This window comes from Lissotriton vulgaris, chromosome 8 (assembly GCF_964263255.1).
Source record: "Lissotriton vulgaris chromosome 8, aLisVul1.2, whole genome shotgun sequence".
Taxonomy (NCBI): domain Eukaryota; kingdom Metazoa; phylum Chordata; class Amphibia; order Caudata; family Salamandridae; genus Lissotriton; species Lissotriton vulgaris.
The window spans coordinates 1,262,097,668-1,262,118,125 of NC_141696.1; the positions used below are offsets into that span (position 1 = coordinate 1,262,097,668).

The window sequence follows — 20,458 nt, forward strand, 5'->3', positions numbered from 1 at the left end:
TTAAGATCGCCCAAAAATGATTATGTTGCCTGAGTGTTAGTGCAAGTGAAGGTCTTGCTGACCTCACTGTCTTTATCTGTACCGGATACTAGCGGGATAATTCTCCCATCTAATGCCAGCCATTCCTCTCCCACAACATGATGCTCTTTTTTTTTTCCTCACTTGAATCGCCGAACTTAAGTCTGGAATCAGTAGTATGCGCCTCTCTTCTATTTGGATTGCATTTTTCAGTGAAGCAGGCAGCCTCAATATGGGGATTCAAATCTCTTTATCTCTAAAAACTACGATGATTGTGCCTTCGCCATGACTATCTGATTTGGGTTTTGAAAAGAGACTTCTTTCAAACTTTACTCTCCTCCTTTAGCGACAACTCCATCCCTTTTACATTACCTTCCACATTTCCAACACATGAGTGCCCACCATCACTGAGGTTTTTTCTACTCGGTTCCATCTTTGTCAAGACAGATTCCAGGGCAGCCTTCATATCCTTTGTCCTTCCTTCCACCATGTCCCCAACAACATTTTCAGCTCCATCACCTCATCCCCACCTTTTTATTTTCATAAGGCAGGCTGAAAAATGAACTTTCTCCTCCCCCCTCATGTCCTTGTCTAACATTTGTTCCTTTGTGGACTCACCACCATCACACAATGGTTGGGACCAGAGTAAGGGCTGTCTGGCCCTGACCATGCCTTTCAATGACACCTTCTCAGCTTACTGTACTCATCATGTCACTTATGACTCCTGGTTGTGAGAACACAATATTCTTGGTTGAACTGAAAAATGGATGCATGCCAACAGTAGCTGGAGAGACCTTCCCTTAACAGGCCCAACATAGTGTGTGCTGACACGGCACCTACCACAGAATTCTCTCGCCTAGGATGCAACCTCTGGGGGTGGGGGTGGGTGGGGGGTGCGGAGGAGGTGCATCAAACTTCATCGCCTGTTACAGCAGACCGCAGGATCCCCTTCCATCATGTTGATCACGGTTGCAGCACAATTGTACCATCCGCTCGAAGATCTTTTCGCAGGTTTAAACAAGTTTAGGGAGCCGACTGGTAAAAAGAAGCTGCTACCGCTGCGGGCTCTCTATACGGCAGTTGCCTTCAGAAGTTTTGCAGAAGGGTTACCAATCAGCCAGGAAGCACGGAGACCCAAAAGGCAAAGTATTAATTGTGCAAAATGCGCACACCTTGATTTTAAGCATCCAACCACACTCTGAGTAGAACAAATAGTCAAAGAAATGCAAACAAAAGAGTGATTTTTTGGGTTTATGAAAAATAAATTTATTACATAACACCTTGTTTTAACAATGTCATTTTTTAATTCAGAATACTTGCATCATTCATGTAAAATAGTTTTGATACAGTACATTGTATGTTACAGTCCTGTTCCTTGTAAATTCAAAGGATCTACTTAACACCTTCTTTGCTGTCTTAAGGACACCCTAGAAATTGTGCGGACAAATTTAAAAAAAGAATAAAACTAAATACAACTGTAATCCTCTACACCAAGCCAGCTTTCAAACATGACGAAACATACGTGCGGGTGCTGCTCACCTTTAGGAAGGCTTCTATGCTTCCCCAATTCCAAAACATGCTCATGTCAGCAAGAAGAGACATAGACTCATTTTAGTTTGTCTAAGCTTAGGAATTTAGCTCAGTTGCAACGGATGCATTTACTATCTTGTAGCAGCTGTAAAACCAGTCTACTGACAGGTTTTAACCAAGAAAAACAATACCTTGTTTGATGAAAATGAATCTTTGGGAGGCTCTTGAGAAACTTAAAATGCAATGTTTTCTATCTTAAAGTACTCCTGCAGCATTGTTGATCATTAACATCAATGGATGCGAAAAATGAATCAACATGCGCAAAAATAAAATCATAAAACTGTACTAAATTTGTCTTCATTAATCACGGTGATTGAGTTTTTACTTTTCTTGCCATGTTAATACATATGCTTTAGAAATCATTTGAAGTAGTCTGGATACTATTGGTCAGACAATGTTGTTACATCGAGAGAAGTCACCACACACACAACAAAAACGCTTGCTCCGTCACATTTCACAGCTTTAACTGCTACAGACCCTGACCAATGGTCAGACTGAACCATGTCAAGTAAACGATGGAAGTAGCATACCCAGAACACAAACTGTGCTAGCACTTTCATTCAAGTTTAACCCCAAATCTTTACAACTGAGGAACCACTACTCCGTTATGTGAAAAGTGGAGGACCCTGGCAAATGGACACGTTGAAGGTGTGGTTGTACAGTACATTCATATGGTCCAAGCCAGGCAGGCAGCTGCATGGTCAGTCCTGCAGCTTTAGTGACAGTACATGGAGATTAAGGTGCAGCTCAGTACCGGTGCGTTTGATGGGAGTACTGTGGAGGCTGTTGGGAGGTAGTTGAATATCCCATGCTGCTCTGTGGCTGTGACGTGCTTGGTCCAGGATTAGGATAGGCAGCATGTGGATTGGAACGCTAGAAAAGAAAAGATGCAGAACATGTTCGTCATTTGCAAGAAGCAATTTTTACAAGTCCATAGACAAAATACATTGTGTGCAATCCCATGAATGATAAAGGGACAACTCTGATGTTATTTGTATATCTTGAAGAAACTTAGTTTAACAGTTTTAGTAAATTTACTGATCAGTATGCAGAAGTATGACCCTGTAACTAGGCCGGCGATACATATATACCCGTACTTCTAACTCGGATCTCAATGCTCCAACCTTGCTTCCTTCCTACCATGTTATAATCAATACAGTATCAAATAAAGTCATCATAATTGATCCTACTCACTAGACTATATGCAGGATTGTCCAAAACCAGTCCTGGAGGGCTAGATCCATGTCAGACTTTTAAGATGACTAATATTATCTAAATGGAGATATGCTAAAAATCTGGCATGGATACAGCCCTTCAGGACGAACTTTGGAGAACCCTGCACTATAGGAATTAAGTTGTACGTAGTAAATGTCACTAAGTCAATATAAGAAAAATATATTAGGCCAAAGGCATGGCCAACAACTAGGCTATTAACAAAGTTCCTTGAAAATTATGCTACTTTTCACTTCAACATTACTATAAATCAAACAAAGATTAAATGAATGATCAACAACATCAAATAAACACCTTCCTCCCATTTCATGAACTTGTTTTAGAACAAACACTGAATGTTTTTTTTGGGGGGGAGGGGTAGGGTGGTTGGGGGTGGTAAACACTTTTTGAACAATGAATGAAAGAATTCAAGATTTTTACATGCACATATATGCAATTAAGGCTTAGACAAAGGCCACTATATATGGGAAGAATTAAAGGTACTCCAGGAGTACAAAACTGGACAAACTGAGAGATTAAACAAACCCTGAAGAGGGAAGATAAGAAAAGGATTTCCATCAACTGCCCTTCGTGGCCAGTGTCATCATTTGGAATTCCAGCTTCCCTGTCACATCACCCCATTAAACGCAGGGGATGAAACTGTGATCTGGGAGAGTGAACCAAATAGCTAGAACACCATGTACTTTGGACGATAGGCTGTTAGTCATTTATCATTGGTCCTCATGGTGTTCTAGCTATTTGGTTCACTCTCCCAGATCACAGTTTCATCCCCTGCATTAAATGAGGTGATGTGACAGGGAAGCTGGAATTCCAAATGATGACACTGGCCACGAGGGGCAGTTGATGGAAATCCTTTTCTTATCTTCCCTCTTCAGGGTTTGTTTAATCTCTCAGTTTGTCCAGTTTTGAATTTTATCGACTTGAAGAAACCACAGCGATTCTTTCTTTTTCTTTTTCATTATTTTGTGCTTTTACAGACCACCAGATTGTATTGTTGTTATTTAGTATAGGATTTAGGGATTCAATCTGGCGTAGGTCTATAGATATGTTCCCTACGACCCTTACTTACTTGTGGAGTGGTATTTGTAGTAACTCCAGGAGTACAGACAACAGAGAGACAGCACATGCAGAAATTCATAACTTCATTTGTAGGGTCATTACTTTTCTATGCTCCCATCATGGCAGTTTGAAAGGATAATGTTACTTACCCAGTATCTGTTCTTGGCATGTAGAGCTGTAGATTCACATACTTTGCATATTCCTGCCATCTGGTGTTGGGTCCAGATGTTTACATGCTGTTTTTCTTCGAAGCAGGCTTTCCAGTCACGAGGTAGGTGACCTCCATTTGATGATAGTGTGCATGACTCCATTGTTAGATTGTTTTCATGTGAAGGGTGTGAATGGAGTTAGTAAGTGTAGAATAGAGATGTTCATGCGTATGTATGTAAAGTAAGAAAACTGCAACAGGTATAGGTAACCAGGGAGGCGGGTGGGCGCATGTGAATCTACAGCTCTACATGCCAAGAACAGATGGTTACTGGGTAAGTAACATTATCCATTCGAGGTATATGAGCTGAAGATCACATGCTTTGCATAGACTATACAACAGTATACTCCCAAAGCAGTGTCTAACCTGTAGCTGATTTGGGTGGTTACTCTTTTACCAGAGTCGTATAACAGTTTTGACACTTTCTGGAGGGCGAGCATCCCCTGTAGATTGTGAATTGGAGACAGCCAAAGAGTCTAGTGGTAATTGATCTTTAATAAAAGCCGGATTAGAGGGAGCTGGCTTATATTTTTTATCTATTCTGGGGGTGAGAATACAAGCGTGCACACAGTCTGTAAAAATATCATCGGCATGTCTCATCAGAACTGTGAGCACAGATAAAGTCTGGCTGGTTCTTTGTGCTGTACTGAGCGTTTCAAATAAAAAAATCTTTCTCTACAGATTCCTTGTGTAACTGTACTCCATGATATTCTGCAGCTCTAGCAAGTAATTCTAGACATCCCACATTATCGTCAGGAGGGGAAGGCTTTGCAGGGTAAAGATCTGGGTCATTATCAGTGGGTGAATCAGGGTTGAAATCATTCCAGGGATCGATTTGTAAAATATTGTTCACCCCTCCCTCAATCTCCATCATCATCAGGTGGTGGAGGTGGAGAGTTAGATGGTGTAATGAGTAAATGCTCTAATGGTGGGGAAGTTGGTGCAGGGGAACGTGGTGGAGGAGTAGAGGGGCTAGTATCTACATTCTTCTTCTTTAAAAGAATATGATAAAGTGTGTCCTCCGACTCAGGTTTGCACTTCTGAGGCGGTTTAGTAAGGAAATGTCCTGAGGCTGGATTTATATAAAATGTATTTTGTTTTGGGTCCCAGAACGTTGAAAATTGGATCCTGTTCCTTCGGAGGAATATTTTTGGGTTTCGGCACCATGGATTTCGGTGCCGGGATGGAGTGACTTTTCATCGCAGAAGGTTTCGGTTCCGAAGCAGTCTTCGATTTCGGTGTCAAGGATTTTGGCTCTGAAGCGGTTTTCTGATTAGAGCCTGAAGTTTTCAGCTCGGTGCCTGACTTTGGCAGACTCCATACAGAACTGGAAGGCTTAGCAACGTGTTTTGGTGATGAGCCGGACGGCGGGGCATCAGAAAAATCTTGGTGGCGACCGTGGCCCGAAGGCGGGGGTGAAACCGAAGCCTTTTGTTAGGGCTGATTTGGATTTTGGGGCAAGGGGTGTTCGGTACTCATGGGACATTGATCTTGTGATGAGTATTCTTCCATCTCGGAATCTGATTCTGGAATAGATGCAAATTCTTCTTCGGCCCCTTGTGAGTCGAATTCGTGCTCGGATCCTTCACCGAAGATGTCCGTCGTGTATTAGACCCTTTGACTCTGCATTTCGCGACATCAAGCACGACGATCGCTGAACGTTTTCTTCAATCGAAACGATTGGCACGCGTTGCAGTCCTGTTTGTTGTGCTCCAGAGACAAGCACAAGTTGCACACTTCATGAGAGTTGGTGCGTGGATACTTCGCGTGGCACAGAGGAGAGAATTTGAATGGAGTCCGTTCCATTGACTGAGGTACACCAACGCGGTTAGGCCGGACGGCTTTCCAAAAGTTTTCTGATCGAAATAGAGGTTTTCCTCAACGGATATGATAAGAGGAGAAGTGGGATACGCGTTCGAAACAATACCGACGCAGTTAGTATGGATTGCGCACCAAAGAACAGTTTGGAACCGGAGCGCAGCAATACACATCAGAACCCGATGGCGGAAAAAACAATCCAAGAATGGAGTTGATGCCCATGTGCACTATCACCGAAAGGAGTAGTCACCTACCTCGTGACCGGAGAGATTTCTTCGAAGAAAAACAACGTGCAAACATCCAGACCCAACACTAGATGGCAGGAGTATGCAAAACATGTGATCCACAGCTCATCTGCCTCGAACAAACTATTCGCCTGAAGGTTAAGATTCCTATACCCAAAATGTACTTGCTACTCATTTTAAAACCCTCTATAGACAGATCAGTTATGGTTGACCATACTCATCTAACATGTCTACAGTTTTAAAGCTGAGGTCCATATTGAATATGAATGCAATAAGAAAGTCTTCTAGACTTCTAGGTGGTCAAGTTTGGCCCAAGGCTCTGTCTGGGACAAAATGGTGCTTGGCAATGGCCCTCTGCTTTCTCTATGTGTAACCCTTTGTTCACATCACAACCATAGTAATACAAGTCACCTAAATTAAAGATCACGAAATTAACACTCTATGCTGTTGAAATACGCATCAAGTTGAGATGGATGAAGGAGAGCTGCTTTCAACTTGACTAGAAAACTATACCAGTTGGTGAAAGGCCTCAAATGCTTGAAAGATAAAACTGCATCTTTCCAAGGCACTTCACCCTGTTACAACCTGCCAATTCCTCCCACCATGTACCAGATACAATACTGAGGGTAACATTTTTGCCATTATTTCTACATTCAAGAAAACACTTCATGTTGGCAGAAAAATTCACGCTGTAGAAACAAGTGGCATATCTTAAATACAAACAGGAACCTATGGTGGTCAAAACCAGAATTTTCGTAGCATAGAGACAGACATTACCTGTTGACAGAGATATATCATCAAAGATATAAACACAAACATCGAGTGCCTTAAAAGCATGTTTTTAGATGCACAAAGAACTAACCGAACTGGAAGATTAGCTGGAAGTGAATAGGAAAAAAAACTTACAATAACTCTTTGTAGGCTGCGTTTTTTTGTACATCCATCCTTTGGTACTGTATTGTTTCGTGTGCAACTGTTCGTTTAGCACAGCCATCTTTAGAGGGAATGAGCCTCTCTCATGCATCATTTTATTCAAGGGACCAAACAAGTGACCCAAACTCTGGCCTTCTGTGCAGTGTCGAGCAAGGGCTTTGTAAAGAAACAAAGTGCTAAACTGTGGCGACTTCTCGGTTTGGCTCTAAGAAGGCATGGAAGGGTCTTGGTAAGAAATCTTAGACCAGCACCTATGGCTCCTATAGACTGTCATGACTAACTCTGTCCTGGAGGTTTTGTAGCTTGTGAATCCTCAAGTTTTCACCTGTTCACAAACCATGAATTTTCTATGACCACTGGGTTGTAATGTGTTTAGTATTGACAAGTGCGGTCAATCCCCAATCAAACAACCAAGTCTCCTGGCTGGGCTATTTAGGCCAACCCACAACAGCTGAATATCCCTGATAGTTAGTCTCTGATGAAGAAGTATGTACTTTATATCAATAACCAAAAGAACTATACACAAGTGCAAATCTGCATGTTATGCTTAAAATATATCCAAATTATAGTTTTATAAAATCAATTTCCCTTTCTTTAGTCCAACAATAATCGAACAGAGCTTTGAGTTCGAGAGTTCCAATTTCAACACGGGGTTGAATTGTCCACATCGCTATTTGGGATGACATTTATGCATACTAAAGAAGCTAAAGAAGATGCTGTTACTCTTGGATGTTTTATCATGTTTGGCACAATGCACCATTCCAATCCCCTCCATTGCATTTCAAGATTGACAACCCGGACAAGACCTTCACTGGATCTCCTAGCATTTATCAGATTGCCTCTTACATCGGCCTCCATCTCTCATCTCCCACACCAGTTCCTTTTAATGCCCTTCAGGGCATGAGACCCCTTCCCCACTAGATACAATTTTGACCTTAATGATACAACTATTAAGATGGCATCCAGACCATCCTCAACTGTTACTTTGTAAAGCTCAACAATATTAACCCATGATCCACAAGTGACATGCTGACTTGAGGCACTGGACTTTGTTTTGAACTGACCCAAAGAGTAGAAGGTCTATCCTGCCCCATTAGAAATTCTACAGAGGTTTCAGGTCGTCCTGAATTTCAAATAGACATTACCAATGGGTAAAAGCATCCAACCAGATCAAGAGACGTCTTATACAGTTATTCCATTTCCTAGAATTAACTCCTCTATTTCAAGTCACCATGACTCATGCACTCATGTATTAAGCCAACAGGCGCTACCAGAGTGTGCTCTGGAAGCATTATACTGGCTACCAATCCATAAAAGAATCCTGTTCAAGATCCTGATAAACACTTTCAGAATCTTTCACTCCTCAGGTCCCCACTACCTTCGGCCCAGGTTTACGCGCCATGTAGATCATCTAACGCCAATCTGCTAAAAACCCCAGTGTTTAGATGTGTCTCAAAAGGGGAAAATTTCTCGCAGTGATTGGCTCCAAAGCAAAGAACCAACTCCCCAACCCCCTTTGTTCTATGAAATCAGAAACTCTCTTCAGGAAGGCACTGAAAACTGGATCTTTATAGCCCCCGACGCACTATGCAGAGTACTTATTGAATTCATTCCTTGACCCTCAGTTACCCAGTACACCAAGCGATCCGCTTAGCACCATCATGCTCCTCAGAGTGATAGCTGCGCTCTACAAATGACCGATAACATAACATGTAAGACGACGAAAAATTGTCTGCTGCATCATTACTTATGTTGGTCTAAAAGCATTTTGTTAACTACAAGTGCCATCAAATGTCTTTGAAGACCTTCACAATGTAAAGTGTGACTTTAACGGGATAAAGCAAAATGTCTCCAACCAAAGTGGGGATGTTACACCTCCAGATGGAGGCTCAAGTTGGAGGAGCACTACTCTCACTGTAATCTGCCAAACTAGGGAATTCACTACTTCTATGCATTTACAACATTGACACACCCCTTTATTTTTAGAGAGCTATTAAAACCTGGGGATTCATCTCAGCTCAACACTGCATTCTAGGCAATTATTCTCAGTTAACTCTTGAATCGTGACCAAAATCCTTTATGGAGGCAAATAAGGACATGTGCTTCACCCTTAACACATCTTTCATTGAAATGTGTATGCGCATCTGCAGCAGAGGTTCAGCACAAACCTTTTGCAGCCCATTTCTAGCCCTCACATGACACCCAAATGGTATAATAGACAGTAGCTATCACAACGCACATCTCCATCCATACAACAAGCTATATTCTCCACTTCACATATAACCTTCTTTGGACACCATCAAACTTATGACACAGAGCCAAGGCTTATTAAAGCTTGTGACTTGATCAAAGCACTTGTGGTCATCATCACATCAACAAATGATTTACATGCTGGAAGCATTCAACACATGCACTGTTGCTTGCAAACATTCTCACTTGTAAAAACTTTGGTCAAAGATAAGGACAGCGTGATATGCGACACTCAATACAAATCCCAAAGACAACACCACCCTCCAAGGAGAGTTGCATTTCTGGATAAAACATTAACATGCTGAGGATAAAGGAGCACAGGACAAAACATATATAATCAGTACAGACTGATCAGCCATTGCACGAAATTGCTGATCAAGAATATCACTTTATTCCAGAGTTTTCAGGGGGTTGCAATAACATACAGATTATAGGACTGAGAAACTATTTTGGAAATGTATGACAGAGGTCTGGCTGACAATAGATGTGCATTCACATTTTAACTCCCGAACCTGCTTCTGTGTGCCCTCTATGTTGATCACCCACATCCCTACTGGCCCACCTTGCCATCTGCAGAGTTCAAACCCAGCTGCATAATCTACAAAGTGATCACAGCGGCACTCCACCTATCCTGCTGACAAGCTTAGCACGTCTGGCAGGTCTGGGCTAAACTGAAGACAGGACACCTTCAAACTGGAGACAAAGAACTTCAAAGACCAAAATCTAAAGGAATAGATCAGCACCATCTATGCATTTGGGACATGGACAGTATTTTTGTATTCATCTGAATCGCCATAGTCCTGCTCAAAATTAAGGGACGAGATACCGCTTAAAAGAAAACTATGACATGACCCATTAAAAGTCCACTCGGGTTCTATGAACCCAGCTTTCCTTCCATCAAAAAATGACTATACTTTTGCCTTTGACCTAGTATAGAGAACCGCTGCCAGGCAGTTCAGCTAGCTTCACCCTACACAAATGTATACATAAAGGGTATACAGCAGTGTATCAGTGCGATTGCTCTATGAAGCTGTTAGATATCGGAGTTGGGCATATTCCCAGTCCAAAACTAATGAGGGAAATATGAAAGTTCATTGACCTAGCAAAGGTAATTGCCAAAAGAAATATCACAAGGAAATGGAAGGCAAGTAAAGCTCCTAAATTATGAAAGTGACAGCAGGATGTTGTGAAATGGACATGGGCAGAAACAGCCACTTTGATGGACCTATGTAGGATAAACAGCAAAGGTCCATCAACAGAATCTTCGGAAATAATTTTAGTAGTGCTAGATACCAAATCAGACCATTAGACCTACAGCCCCCATTGCTGTGCTGGCACGTGTTGATAACATTGATTACTGTGTTTTTTGTTTTAGGGAACCAAACGCTGAAATATAGTGTAGTGAAGATATAGTCTTTATTGGAGTTGACAGACCAAAGCTGAGGAGGGAAGGGGAGTTTCTAAGTAATAGTGTGTTGGTTATTCGCTGTACCAAACATTGGCTAGGAATGATTGCGTTACCTGTATAGGTCGCATTTGATTAATGTCTAACAGTAAAGTCGCAAGGTTTAATTTGAAGAATATACAGTTGGTTCTGGGACGATAACACTTTAACTCTTTAGGATTTTGGAGAAATGTTTATTGTAGCTTTGGATTCTGTGATTAACACAATTAATAACAAGCATTGGCATAGCCAATAGGTCTTGCCTTTGGGATCTTATCAGTGCTTAGCAATGCAACAGTTAATGTTGTTGCACCAAGGATATTGTGCTGCATACCAAAACACTTATAAGGTCCCAAAGGCGAGACCTATTGGCTATGACAATGCTTGTAAGGTTAGGGAGGTATTTGATAGAATAGGTGTTCATGCCATGGGGCACAGATGTGCTCTTAGTGAAATGATGCCATGGGGCACAGATGTTTACATAGGCACTGATGCCAAGTGGCACAGATGTGTACTTAGGGGTATGATGCCATAGGGCACAAATGTACATTTAGTGGCTGTGATGCCGTGGGGCACAGATGTACATTTAGTGGCGGTGATGCCATGGGGCACATATGTGTATTTAGTGGCTATGATGCCAAGGAGCACAGATGTGCATTTAGTGGCTATGATGCCAGGGACACAGATGTGCATTTAGTGGCTATGATGCCATGGGCACAGATAGGTACTTAGTCGCTATGATGCCATGAACACAGATGTGTACTTAGTGGCTATGCCGGTATTGGCGATATCACTGACAGATACATTCCTTGGCCAGTTCTCACTAACCCATAGGCCCTCGGCCACCGGAAGGGGGGGGGAATGGGCTGTTGTCAGAAGCAGCGCCTTTCTTAACAGCTCAGACTCGAGAAGCGTGCAACGGAGACTCTTTGTAGTTGTGGGAGTGAAAGTAAACCCTCTCCTGCCTGCGTGATGATGCGTGTGAGGCGCGGGACTACAAGAGGATGGAAAAGACAAAGGAAGGAAGAGAGGGAGAGGTGAAGAAAGTTAGCACACAGGGAGGGTGATGAGGAAGGAAGAGCCCAATAAAGGGAAAGAGAGATGAAGGGGGTTTGGAATAATGGAAGGAAGCTGAAAGTGGAGGAAGTTATGAGGCAAAATGAGAGTGGTACGATGAGCCAAAGAAAGAAAGACAGGAATTAAGAAAGGAAGAAGAAGAAGAAAACAAAGATGGAAGGAAGTCTGCAGACAGTGGCTGGGAGGGAGGAAGACATTTTTCTTGAAACCAGGAGGGAGTGATGTGGAAAGAGAATGAATGGAGAGCGTGTGTGGGAGGAAGGGCTGGGGATGCATTAACGGAGGGTATGAAGGGTGAAAGCAAAAGAGAGATCAAACAAGATAGAAACAACAAGCATTGGCCGCGCAACCAGGCTGGAAGTTGTGTGCGCGGCGCAAAAATTAAATTAAAAAAAATAAAAGCGAGTGGTGCGCGTGACGTAAAAAGTGCTGTGCACGTCGCGCGCGCCTGGGCGCGTGTTCTCGTTCTAGCAAGCTGGTGGCTGGCCTGGAGCACATTTCAAAGCAGCAACTAAATTTCTCTCAAGAGCAGCACATGCGCGCTGACTCTAGCGAGACCTAAAAACAAATTCAAAAGTGCTCTTATACATTTGAGATTTTTTTACATCAATTCTTAGTAACTGGTGTTAACAAATACAGACATGTGAAGAATCAGATTTGTATTGGTACATAATTGGGCACTAAACAATGACCTTGCAAATGCACTGTTGTATAAAACTTAATTGCAAACAATCTCTTACCTACTGTTAGAAATGGGATTTCTGGTTGGCTAGGGCACTAACAAGCGCTAGGTCGGTCTCCCACCTGAAAACAAAGCAGGGAGCAGGCAGCGCGTTTTCCACTATTTCCAGGAAGCACCAGGGGCAGAGCTGGGCCCGGGCAGGCCAGCTCACAGAGTCCTCCAGCAGAGGGGAAGCCTTTAGTGCTGGTTCCTCCCAGTGCCCAGCAATTCTCTTCTTCCAGTTCAGTAAGCACAACTTATGGGGTCACAGCCTTAATATTTATATGGCAAAGGTATTTGTTCTCCCCCTGCACAGGGCTCTGCGCCCAGTCCAAACCAGGGGGGGCACTCCAACATTGGTTTACAATGCACAACAGTCCCCGTTGACAGAGCAGGTCCTGGTCCCAGACAAACCACAGGGGGGAGGGGGGGGCAGGGCCAGCATTGTACAAGGCAGGCACAGACCTATTCGGGGTCAGGGACTACTCCTCCCACTACTCCAAATGCAGATCTGCCTATTCAGCCTAGCGCTGACTCACCCAGCCTCTTTGGAGCCACTGCACCTCTCAAGCTCATCACTCCAGAGCCAGATATGCAATACACATCAGGCAGGCACAAAGACACAGAGCAAAGCAAGGTTCAGTGAAGTCCTGGCTTGGCAGTTCAGGCTGGACTGTTCCCATGAGACACAGGGTCAAGACTGATTTGCATATAGCTGGGTCTGAACTGAGGTGGCAAAGTGTGCTAAAGAATGATGATGGATTGAACCCAGATCTGTGACTGGGTGTGAGTCTGTAAAATTTCAGCGCTCTGTCCATCATCTCCTTGTGTTTGCTTTGATTGCACTAGGTTGGCAGGGTATGCCCAGACATGGGTCCCTTTCTCACTTTGCCACTGGATTCAAGCTAGCCTGGCTGATGAAGGGTGTCACCCAGAACCCGGTCCCAGGATGTTTGTTTCCTGTTCGCTCCATCCATCATCTCCTTGTGTTTACTAAGACACCAAGCATACAGAAATACCAAATTCTAAAAGTGGCATTTCTAAAATAGTGATAATAAATCTGCTCACACCATTACACAGCATTTATCACCACTATTCCAAACATACCAAACTTGATCACTCTACTCCTCTCTAATCAGGAATTACCACTGAAACATTTATCAGGGAATCCCCAATGCATTCTTATGAGAGGGAAGCCTCACAGTAGTGAGATACCAAAATGGGTGTTTGTCACTACCAGGACACGTCAAACAGTTAAGGCACATGGCCTACCTTTTGCCTACCTTAAGGGTGACTGATATGTAGTAAAAGGGGAGTCACAGACGTTGCACCCTCTCTATGTGCCACGTCATAGCAGCAGTAAACTGTGAATGCAGGCCCTGCAACGGCAGAGGCCTGAGATAGGGTTGGAAGGCTACTTTGGTGGGTGGCGCAATCATTGCTGCAAGCCCACCAGTAGCATTTAATTTACTGGCCCTGGGTATCTGGGATACCACTTTACATGGGACTGACAGGAACATTAAATTAGATAAATAGATGTAGACTAATCTTACCACATTTTACCATAGAGAACACATGCACTTTACATTGGATAGCAGTGATTAAGTGCCCAGAGTCCTAAAATGAACAACACCAGGTCAGAAAAAATACTAGGAGGAAGGCAAAAAGTTCAGGGATGACCCTGCAAAAAGGGCCAAGTCCAACACCTACACTTAACACCAAGCAGCTTTTCAAACAAAGTTCTGAAACAGAAAGGCTCCTAAAAGAAGCATTAGAATTAATGGGAATGATGCCACCAACCAAATATCATAAAGGGAGAACATCTAAAAAATGTACTCCAGGAAGATAAAGAATTGCAAAATTGTTACTGCTCCAGAAAAATGCCCATGAAAGATGGCATGCAATCGTTTTTACCGTCATACAAAGTGATTGTTGAAATCTTCAGATGGTGGCTTGCTCACCTGAAGCAAATACTGCTAAGTTCATCCTAAACTAGGTAAAATTAGTACATTTCAGAGGATGCTAGTGTGACTGGTTTCAGAGGTTTAAAATAAATCATACAACCCACAAATTAGATTGGTGAAAAGACAGTCATTAAACACTTTCGCTGTTTAAGGAAAAACGGAGGGAGGGGGTGAGTGGGTCAGCTCTCTTCCATCAACCATGACTGACAAACCAAAAAAAAGATTACATGTTTTAAAGCAGACCCAGACAACTGCCAAAGGAAATGGCAGTCACCTTGCTGATTGCTCATGTGACAAGATCGACTATTTTTCAATGCATATGGTTGGTCGTGACATCCTTCACATGGTCCCTCCCCAACTTTCTGCCTTCTAGCCTCCTATTTTTGCAGATTTCGCTTTTGCTGGCTTAGGACTCTATATACTTTACCACTACTAGCCAGTGATTGTGCTCTCTCCTTTAAACATGGTAACATTGGATTACATCCAATTGGCATATTTTATGTCCTTCTAAGCACTCATTGTCCCAGCCACTCCAGAAGCCCTTTAAACATGTCTCAGGCCTGCCACTTCAGGCTGTGTGTGCAGTTTACACTGCCATTTAAACCCGGCAAAATAAACCTTTCCAAGTCTAACCCTTCCTTTTTATTACATATGTCACCCCCAGGGTAGGCCCTAAGCAGCTCAGAGGGCAGAGTGCACTGTATTTAAAACGTTGCACATGCAGATTTAACTTTTACATTTCCTGGTAGTGAAAAATCCTTAAATTTGTTTTTCACTACTGCAGGGCCTACCTCTCCCATAGGATAACATTGGGTAAACCCATCACATTTAATAAGTGTTAACTTTCAATTGAGCGCAACAATGAATGTCGAGTTTGGCGTCTAAAGAATTGTAGTTTAAAGCCGTATTTAAAGGTGAAGTTGGATTTTAAATCGCAATTTTCAAAATGCCACTTTTAGAAAATTGGCATTTTCATGTCCTAACCATTTGGTGTCTGCAGCCTGTTTACTGGGTCATAAGTCTAGGTGTAGCTGGCCTTTGTGTACTGCTCACGGACAGTAAAACAGAGGGCCATAGATGTTGGCATGATGGGCCACCTCTGTCTTAATGAGGGGGAGGTGAGGGGCCCCACAATTGCATATCACAAAGGACCTGCCTGAACACACTCACAAAGGGTTTGACACTAGTCTATTGTTACCGCAGACAATCTGGGGCCAGGGCAGGGAGGCAGGAAATTCCAAGCATCCATGGGGGCGGAACTAAATAGTGGCCATTCAGACCAAATTCTTGATTACACCTCTGGACCAGTAGAAGACTCAGAAGGAGCGCTGTTCTGCTCTGCAAGAAGGACTACTTCTTTGTTGCCCTGCTGTGTGAGTGAATGGACTGGATCTGAATCTTGAACCCAGGACCACCAGCGTGACAGCAAAGGCTAGGTGGCTGCCCTCCTGGCCATAGCCTCAGGGACAGAAGGCTCCAACCCCTTTGAGCTCAGCACCTGGACTCTGTCCTCTGTGAGGCCTACCCTCCCAAGTGGTGCTATCCTAGTCCTGGACTTTGGAAGTGGGACTGAAGGTGCTCTGCCTAACCATCTGTGGTCCCAGAAGAACAGACACAGTGCAATGCATTATTTCGCAAGATTCTGCATCAGAACTGCTGTGCAACGCAACTCTGGTGCACAAACCTCGCATCGCCACCGCAGCTTCTTGGAACTGTCACTGCATGACGCATCTCCACGCACAACCCTCGCATCGCCACAGCAGCTCTTCAGAACTGTCGCTGTGCACCTCCACACACAGACCTTGCATCTGCTTGGCAGTTTTCTTGGAACCGCTGCTGCGCGAAGCATCTCCACGCAGGGACCTCGCAGCACCTCTGCTGAGCAATGCAACTTCGAATCACTTTCAAGACTAACACCCGATAAAGTCTAAACTATTCATAATAGGAGACGGGTTTAAAGATTGTAGATGCTACTTAGCTTGAAGAGTCCATGCTGGAGTCCCTTCGTGAAGAAGAGTACACGAAAATGCATAATACTGCCTATGAGAATGTTAGAAAGGAGGACCTTGGGGGTAGACTGCTGACCTGCCAAAAAGATTGGCTTTAGCCACAGCTGTAGATCCTAATTTCAGTTCCTGCTGCATCATCGTCTTAGGCTGAAGATACTTACAGGAGGTCAGGGCAGAAGTTTAGGCCTCAGTTTGATAGGAAAAAGCTTAGTTCTTGTCTTGCACTTAAATGCCTGCAACTTGACACAGGAGCACACAACGGGGCAAATGCATAAAGGTAAAAAAAAGAAATGCACAATGTGGAGGAAAGATGGTGGGGCTGGAGGGAGAAAAGTGGTACCTTATGCTCAAAAGTAATGAAAGCAGGTGAAGTACAAGCATCCCCCGAAAAACTCCATAAAAACAGCAGACCAGAACAGGGAGCTGGGATGTGCCAGCCAAAAATTTCTTCATTTCCGCTATGCAGTGTGCTCCCGCTGAGCTGTCCTACACAAGCCGCTCTCTCCCAAAAACATGAAAGCACCAGGGAAGGGCAGCACATTTAGAAGAGGTACAGGAGGGCGGGGATTTTACCACATAATATTCAATGGTGCATTGTGTTTGACAGTGACATGTAATCCAATAACCACTCACTGTGCATTATTCGATCATCAAGTGGCTCAGCTAGAAAAAGACATGGAAAATAAAGTCAGTTGGTTTTAGTGTCCAATTCCCTCTGGCAGCCCAGGGGCACCATACTGGTGGGCAGATGATTTGTATTGCTAGTCTAGTCTTGATGGCATATGGGGAGTCCAGCTGAAATGTGGTGAAAGGATTGTGGTGGTTTGCTGGTAAGGTACAAGGTGGGAGATACAACAGTAGCTGGATAAAAACCATCCATTTGGTCAAGAGTATCCATCATCCTGGTAGGGAGGATCAGGGGAATAGTTCTAGGGACTTGTGTTGCTGCGCCCATGGGTAAGGTGGTAAGCTCTGAGCAAAATAGCTAGAAGCTAACAAAGCTAAGAACCGTAATCTTGGCTCATTTAGGACAGTAGGCGGGTCCACCTGTGGAGTAGTCACACTTCTTTTTGTTCCAGTTCATGCTTAAGTGCAGCAACACATACTGTATTTCACTACTTATTACAAACATTTGCCATGTCTGCGTCATTCACAACACACGTTTTTAACTAGATACAGCAATAAAGTCAGGGTATGATATAATCTTGAGCAATCATCTATGACACTAAAACACTTCCCACATATGACATACCACAGTTCACTTTTCACACTTTTGGCATGCTAAGTAACCATAATCAGAGTATGTTCAACTCATTTTAGTATTGATAAAAGGCAGTGGCTGGGAAGCACGATTAATGTTTTAACTAAGGTATGTGTGAATCATATAAACTGGCTCACATGTCAGCTAAAGCAGAAATTCCAATGAAGGCTACAGAGGAACCTTTTTCCCCTCGGAGTGTGTGGTCTTGCACTTAATGGATTTCCGTATAAAAAGTAGGATAACAATTGTCTGAACAATAATTCTCAAAGTTGTGCCTTTGCTACTGGTCTTCCAAACAGTTTGTGCCACAAAAATGAATTAAGGGTGGTGCACGGATTTTGTCTAATCTGTATAATACATTACTGTCTGTCTGACAGTACTTAGTGTTCTTTCTGATGTAGATGCTGCATTTTGAGAAAAAAAGCACAAAAGTGAACAGCTTAGCTTGTGTGAAATGACACAAGCACCTTGGTGCACATTTTCAGTTCTTATGATTCCCATAACATCGTGTACCTGTGTATGCGACTGCTTAACAGACAGTTACAGTTACTAGAAAATTGATATGTTACAAAGCACCAATTCAGAATACGTTAACATGAACCTAATTAACACTGTTTTTAAACTCTATGTTGGAAGAGGTGTGTGATCTGGTGAATAGATTAAGTTCACTCCATCTAAAAAAGCACAGTGCGAAGGAAGCTGAAAAGTGACTTTCTTTGTGCTCCTTAATTTATGCAGTGATCATAGTTAAGTATACTTTCATAAAGAGGACGCTGCAAAAAGAATTACTTGACAGAAGGTAATTCTGCTGCATGTTTTCACCATGTGATATGAAATGCTTCCATATTGTTGACGTGTACATGCTTCTCTGCCCTGCATCTTCCTGTGGATGTCCTTGAATCTAAATGGCATGTTTAAATGTCCAAAACCTCAGATCTCAGAAGCCAAAGCTCCCAAGACTATTGGTAGGAGTGTCTGCCTGCCCCGTGCTCCAGTGTTCATATATGTGATACTACTGGTAATTACTTACTAATGCAAAAGGTGCAAAAAGAGAGGTTGCAGAGACCATGATGGTTCTATGTATAGCAATGTTTAACATGAACTTCTACATTTGTTCGTTACATCAGATAATAGGGAGAGTGGGGAAAACGTGTATGCACAGATCCCTGACTAACTTGCCTTGGAACTGAAGATGTGGGTTCTTGGATGCAAAGTTTTAGCATTGACACTTTTTGCTTATTTTTAACAAATCCATGACTGGATGTTTCCACTGCACAAATAACCTGTATTTTCTTTGTGTAATTAAGTTTTTGGAACCTTGTCTTCAGGATCACCTTCCTGTGTATGTTATAGTGAATGTACGGGAAATGGTCAAACACATTAATATACACTGGTTCCAACACATGTATCTAGACCAGCCAGTTGACGAATTAGTTCAATTTAGGCAATTCTTAGGCAGATATATATCGAAATATTTCACCACACAAAGTTTTAGTCACCATTTCAAAATCAAAACCTGGTGCTAGTTTTGCAGTCACTTTAACCTCTGCATGCCACTGGCCTAATTTTAAGTCTTACATCCAAAGTGTGTTTTAACGTTGAAGTTTACTTTGCTCTACCTACCAAGTCATTTAATGAAATCTTTTCCTATCCACATCAAACAACTTTGAAATCAAAACTTGGTTGGGAAATTTTGGTTCCAAAATCTTTTCAGTTGTTGCACTGCAGTTTTTTTGTATTTAAAACGACTAAATTACTTTCAGAACAGCTGTTTTGTCAAATTGTTTTGCTGTGCTAATTTGACTCACTTGATGGGAGAACCATCGTGGTCTATGCTGAAACCCAAACCCCCAAAAAGAAGGAACTGAAGCCTTTTCCCCCCATCAAAACTAGACTTCAGCCCCATTGTGTAGAAGCCCAATGTTTTTCTTTAACCATTTGCAATGTTTTGGTTTAAACAAAACACAGTTTTTACAAGAATATCTTAACGCTTAAGTGGGAGACATAAATTACATGCACCATGCAAGCCTACCCATGTTTATTGACACTTCGGTTGGAACCTAAACAACTTTCTGTCAATCAATGAAAAAACTATGAAAACACAAACCAAAGAAATCCTTCTTGAAGAGTTCCTGAATGGTCTAAGAATAAATCTCTACAGTTCTGGCACTGATTATATATTATTCTATTTGCTCCTATTAACAGCTTCCTAATGCAAATAATTGCAACCTCCTCCTCCCCCAAACAAACATTAGCTTCTACTGATGAGCAGGAGAACGTAACTGATTTTGATAGCCAAAAATAAAATCTAAGGGGCACAGTCCTCAACTGGGGTCACTGTGTGCTAATCAAAGAATGATCTGTAACATTTTTTTCAGTATTCAACCAGCATGTGGTGGAATAATGCAGATTACATGCAATTACAATGTGCTGCAGAAGTTGAGCTGGAGGCCGTGAAGGCAACCCTGGTCGCCAATGTAGTTACAGTTTCTACTAATCTCCCCCGTGGCGCAAACAGCAAATGGGGAATTACATTTGTTGATTATGTGAAACAGCAGCACCTGCACTGGCATTGGTTGTCTAGCTTTGTATTAGCTTGATGCAGCAGAAACTGTAATAGAAGACAGT

General features: G+C 42.7%; 1 protein-coding gene across 1 annotated transcript in view; it reads right to left on the reverse strand.

Moving 5' to 3' along the window:
• Nucleotides 1-1,259: 1,259 nt before the first annotated feature.
• Nucleotides 1,260-20,458, reverse strand: part of CDK8 (cyclin dependent kinase 8) — a 203,339-nt gene continuing 184,140 nt past the window's right edge. The window contains exon 13 of the mRNA XM_086935177.1: nucleotides 1,260-2,481. Coding sequence (XP_086791303.1) covers nucleotides 2,356-2,481 — 126 coding nt within the window. The 3' untranslated portion in view covers nucleotides 1,260-2,355. The remainder of the gene's footprint in view (nucleotides 2,482-20,458) is intronic.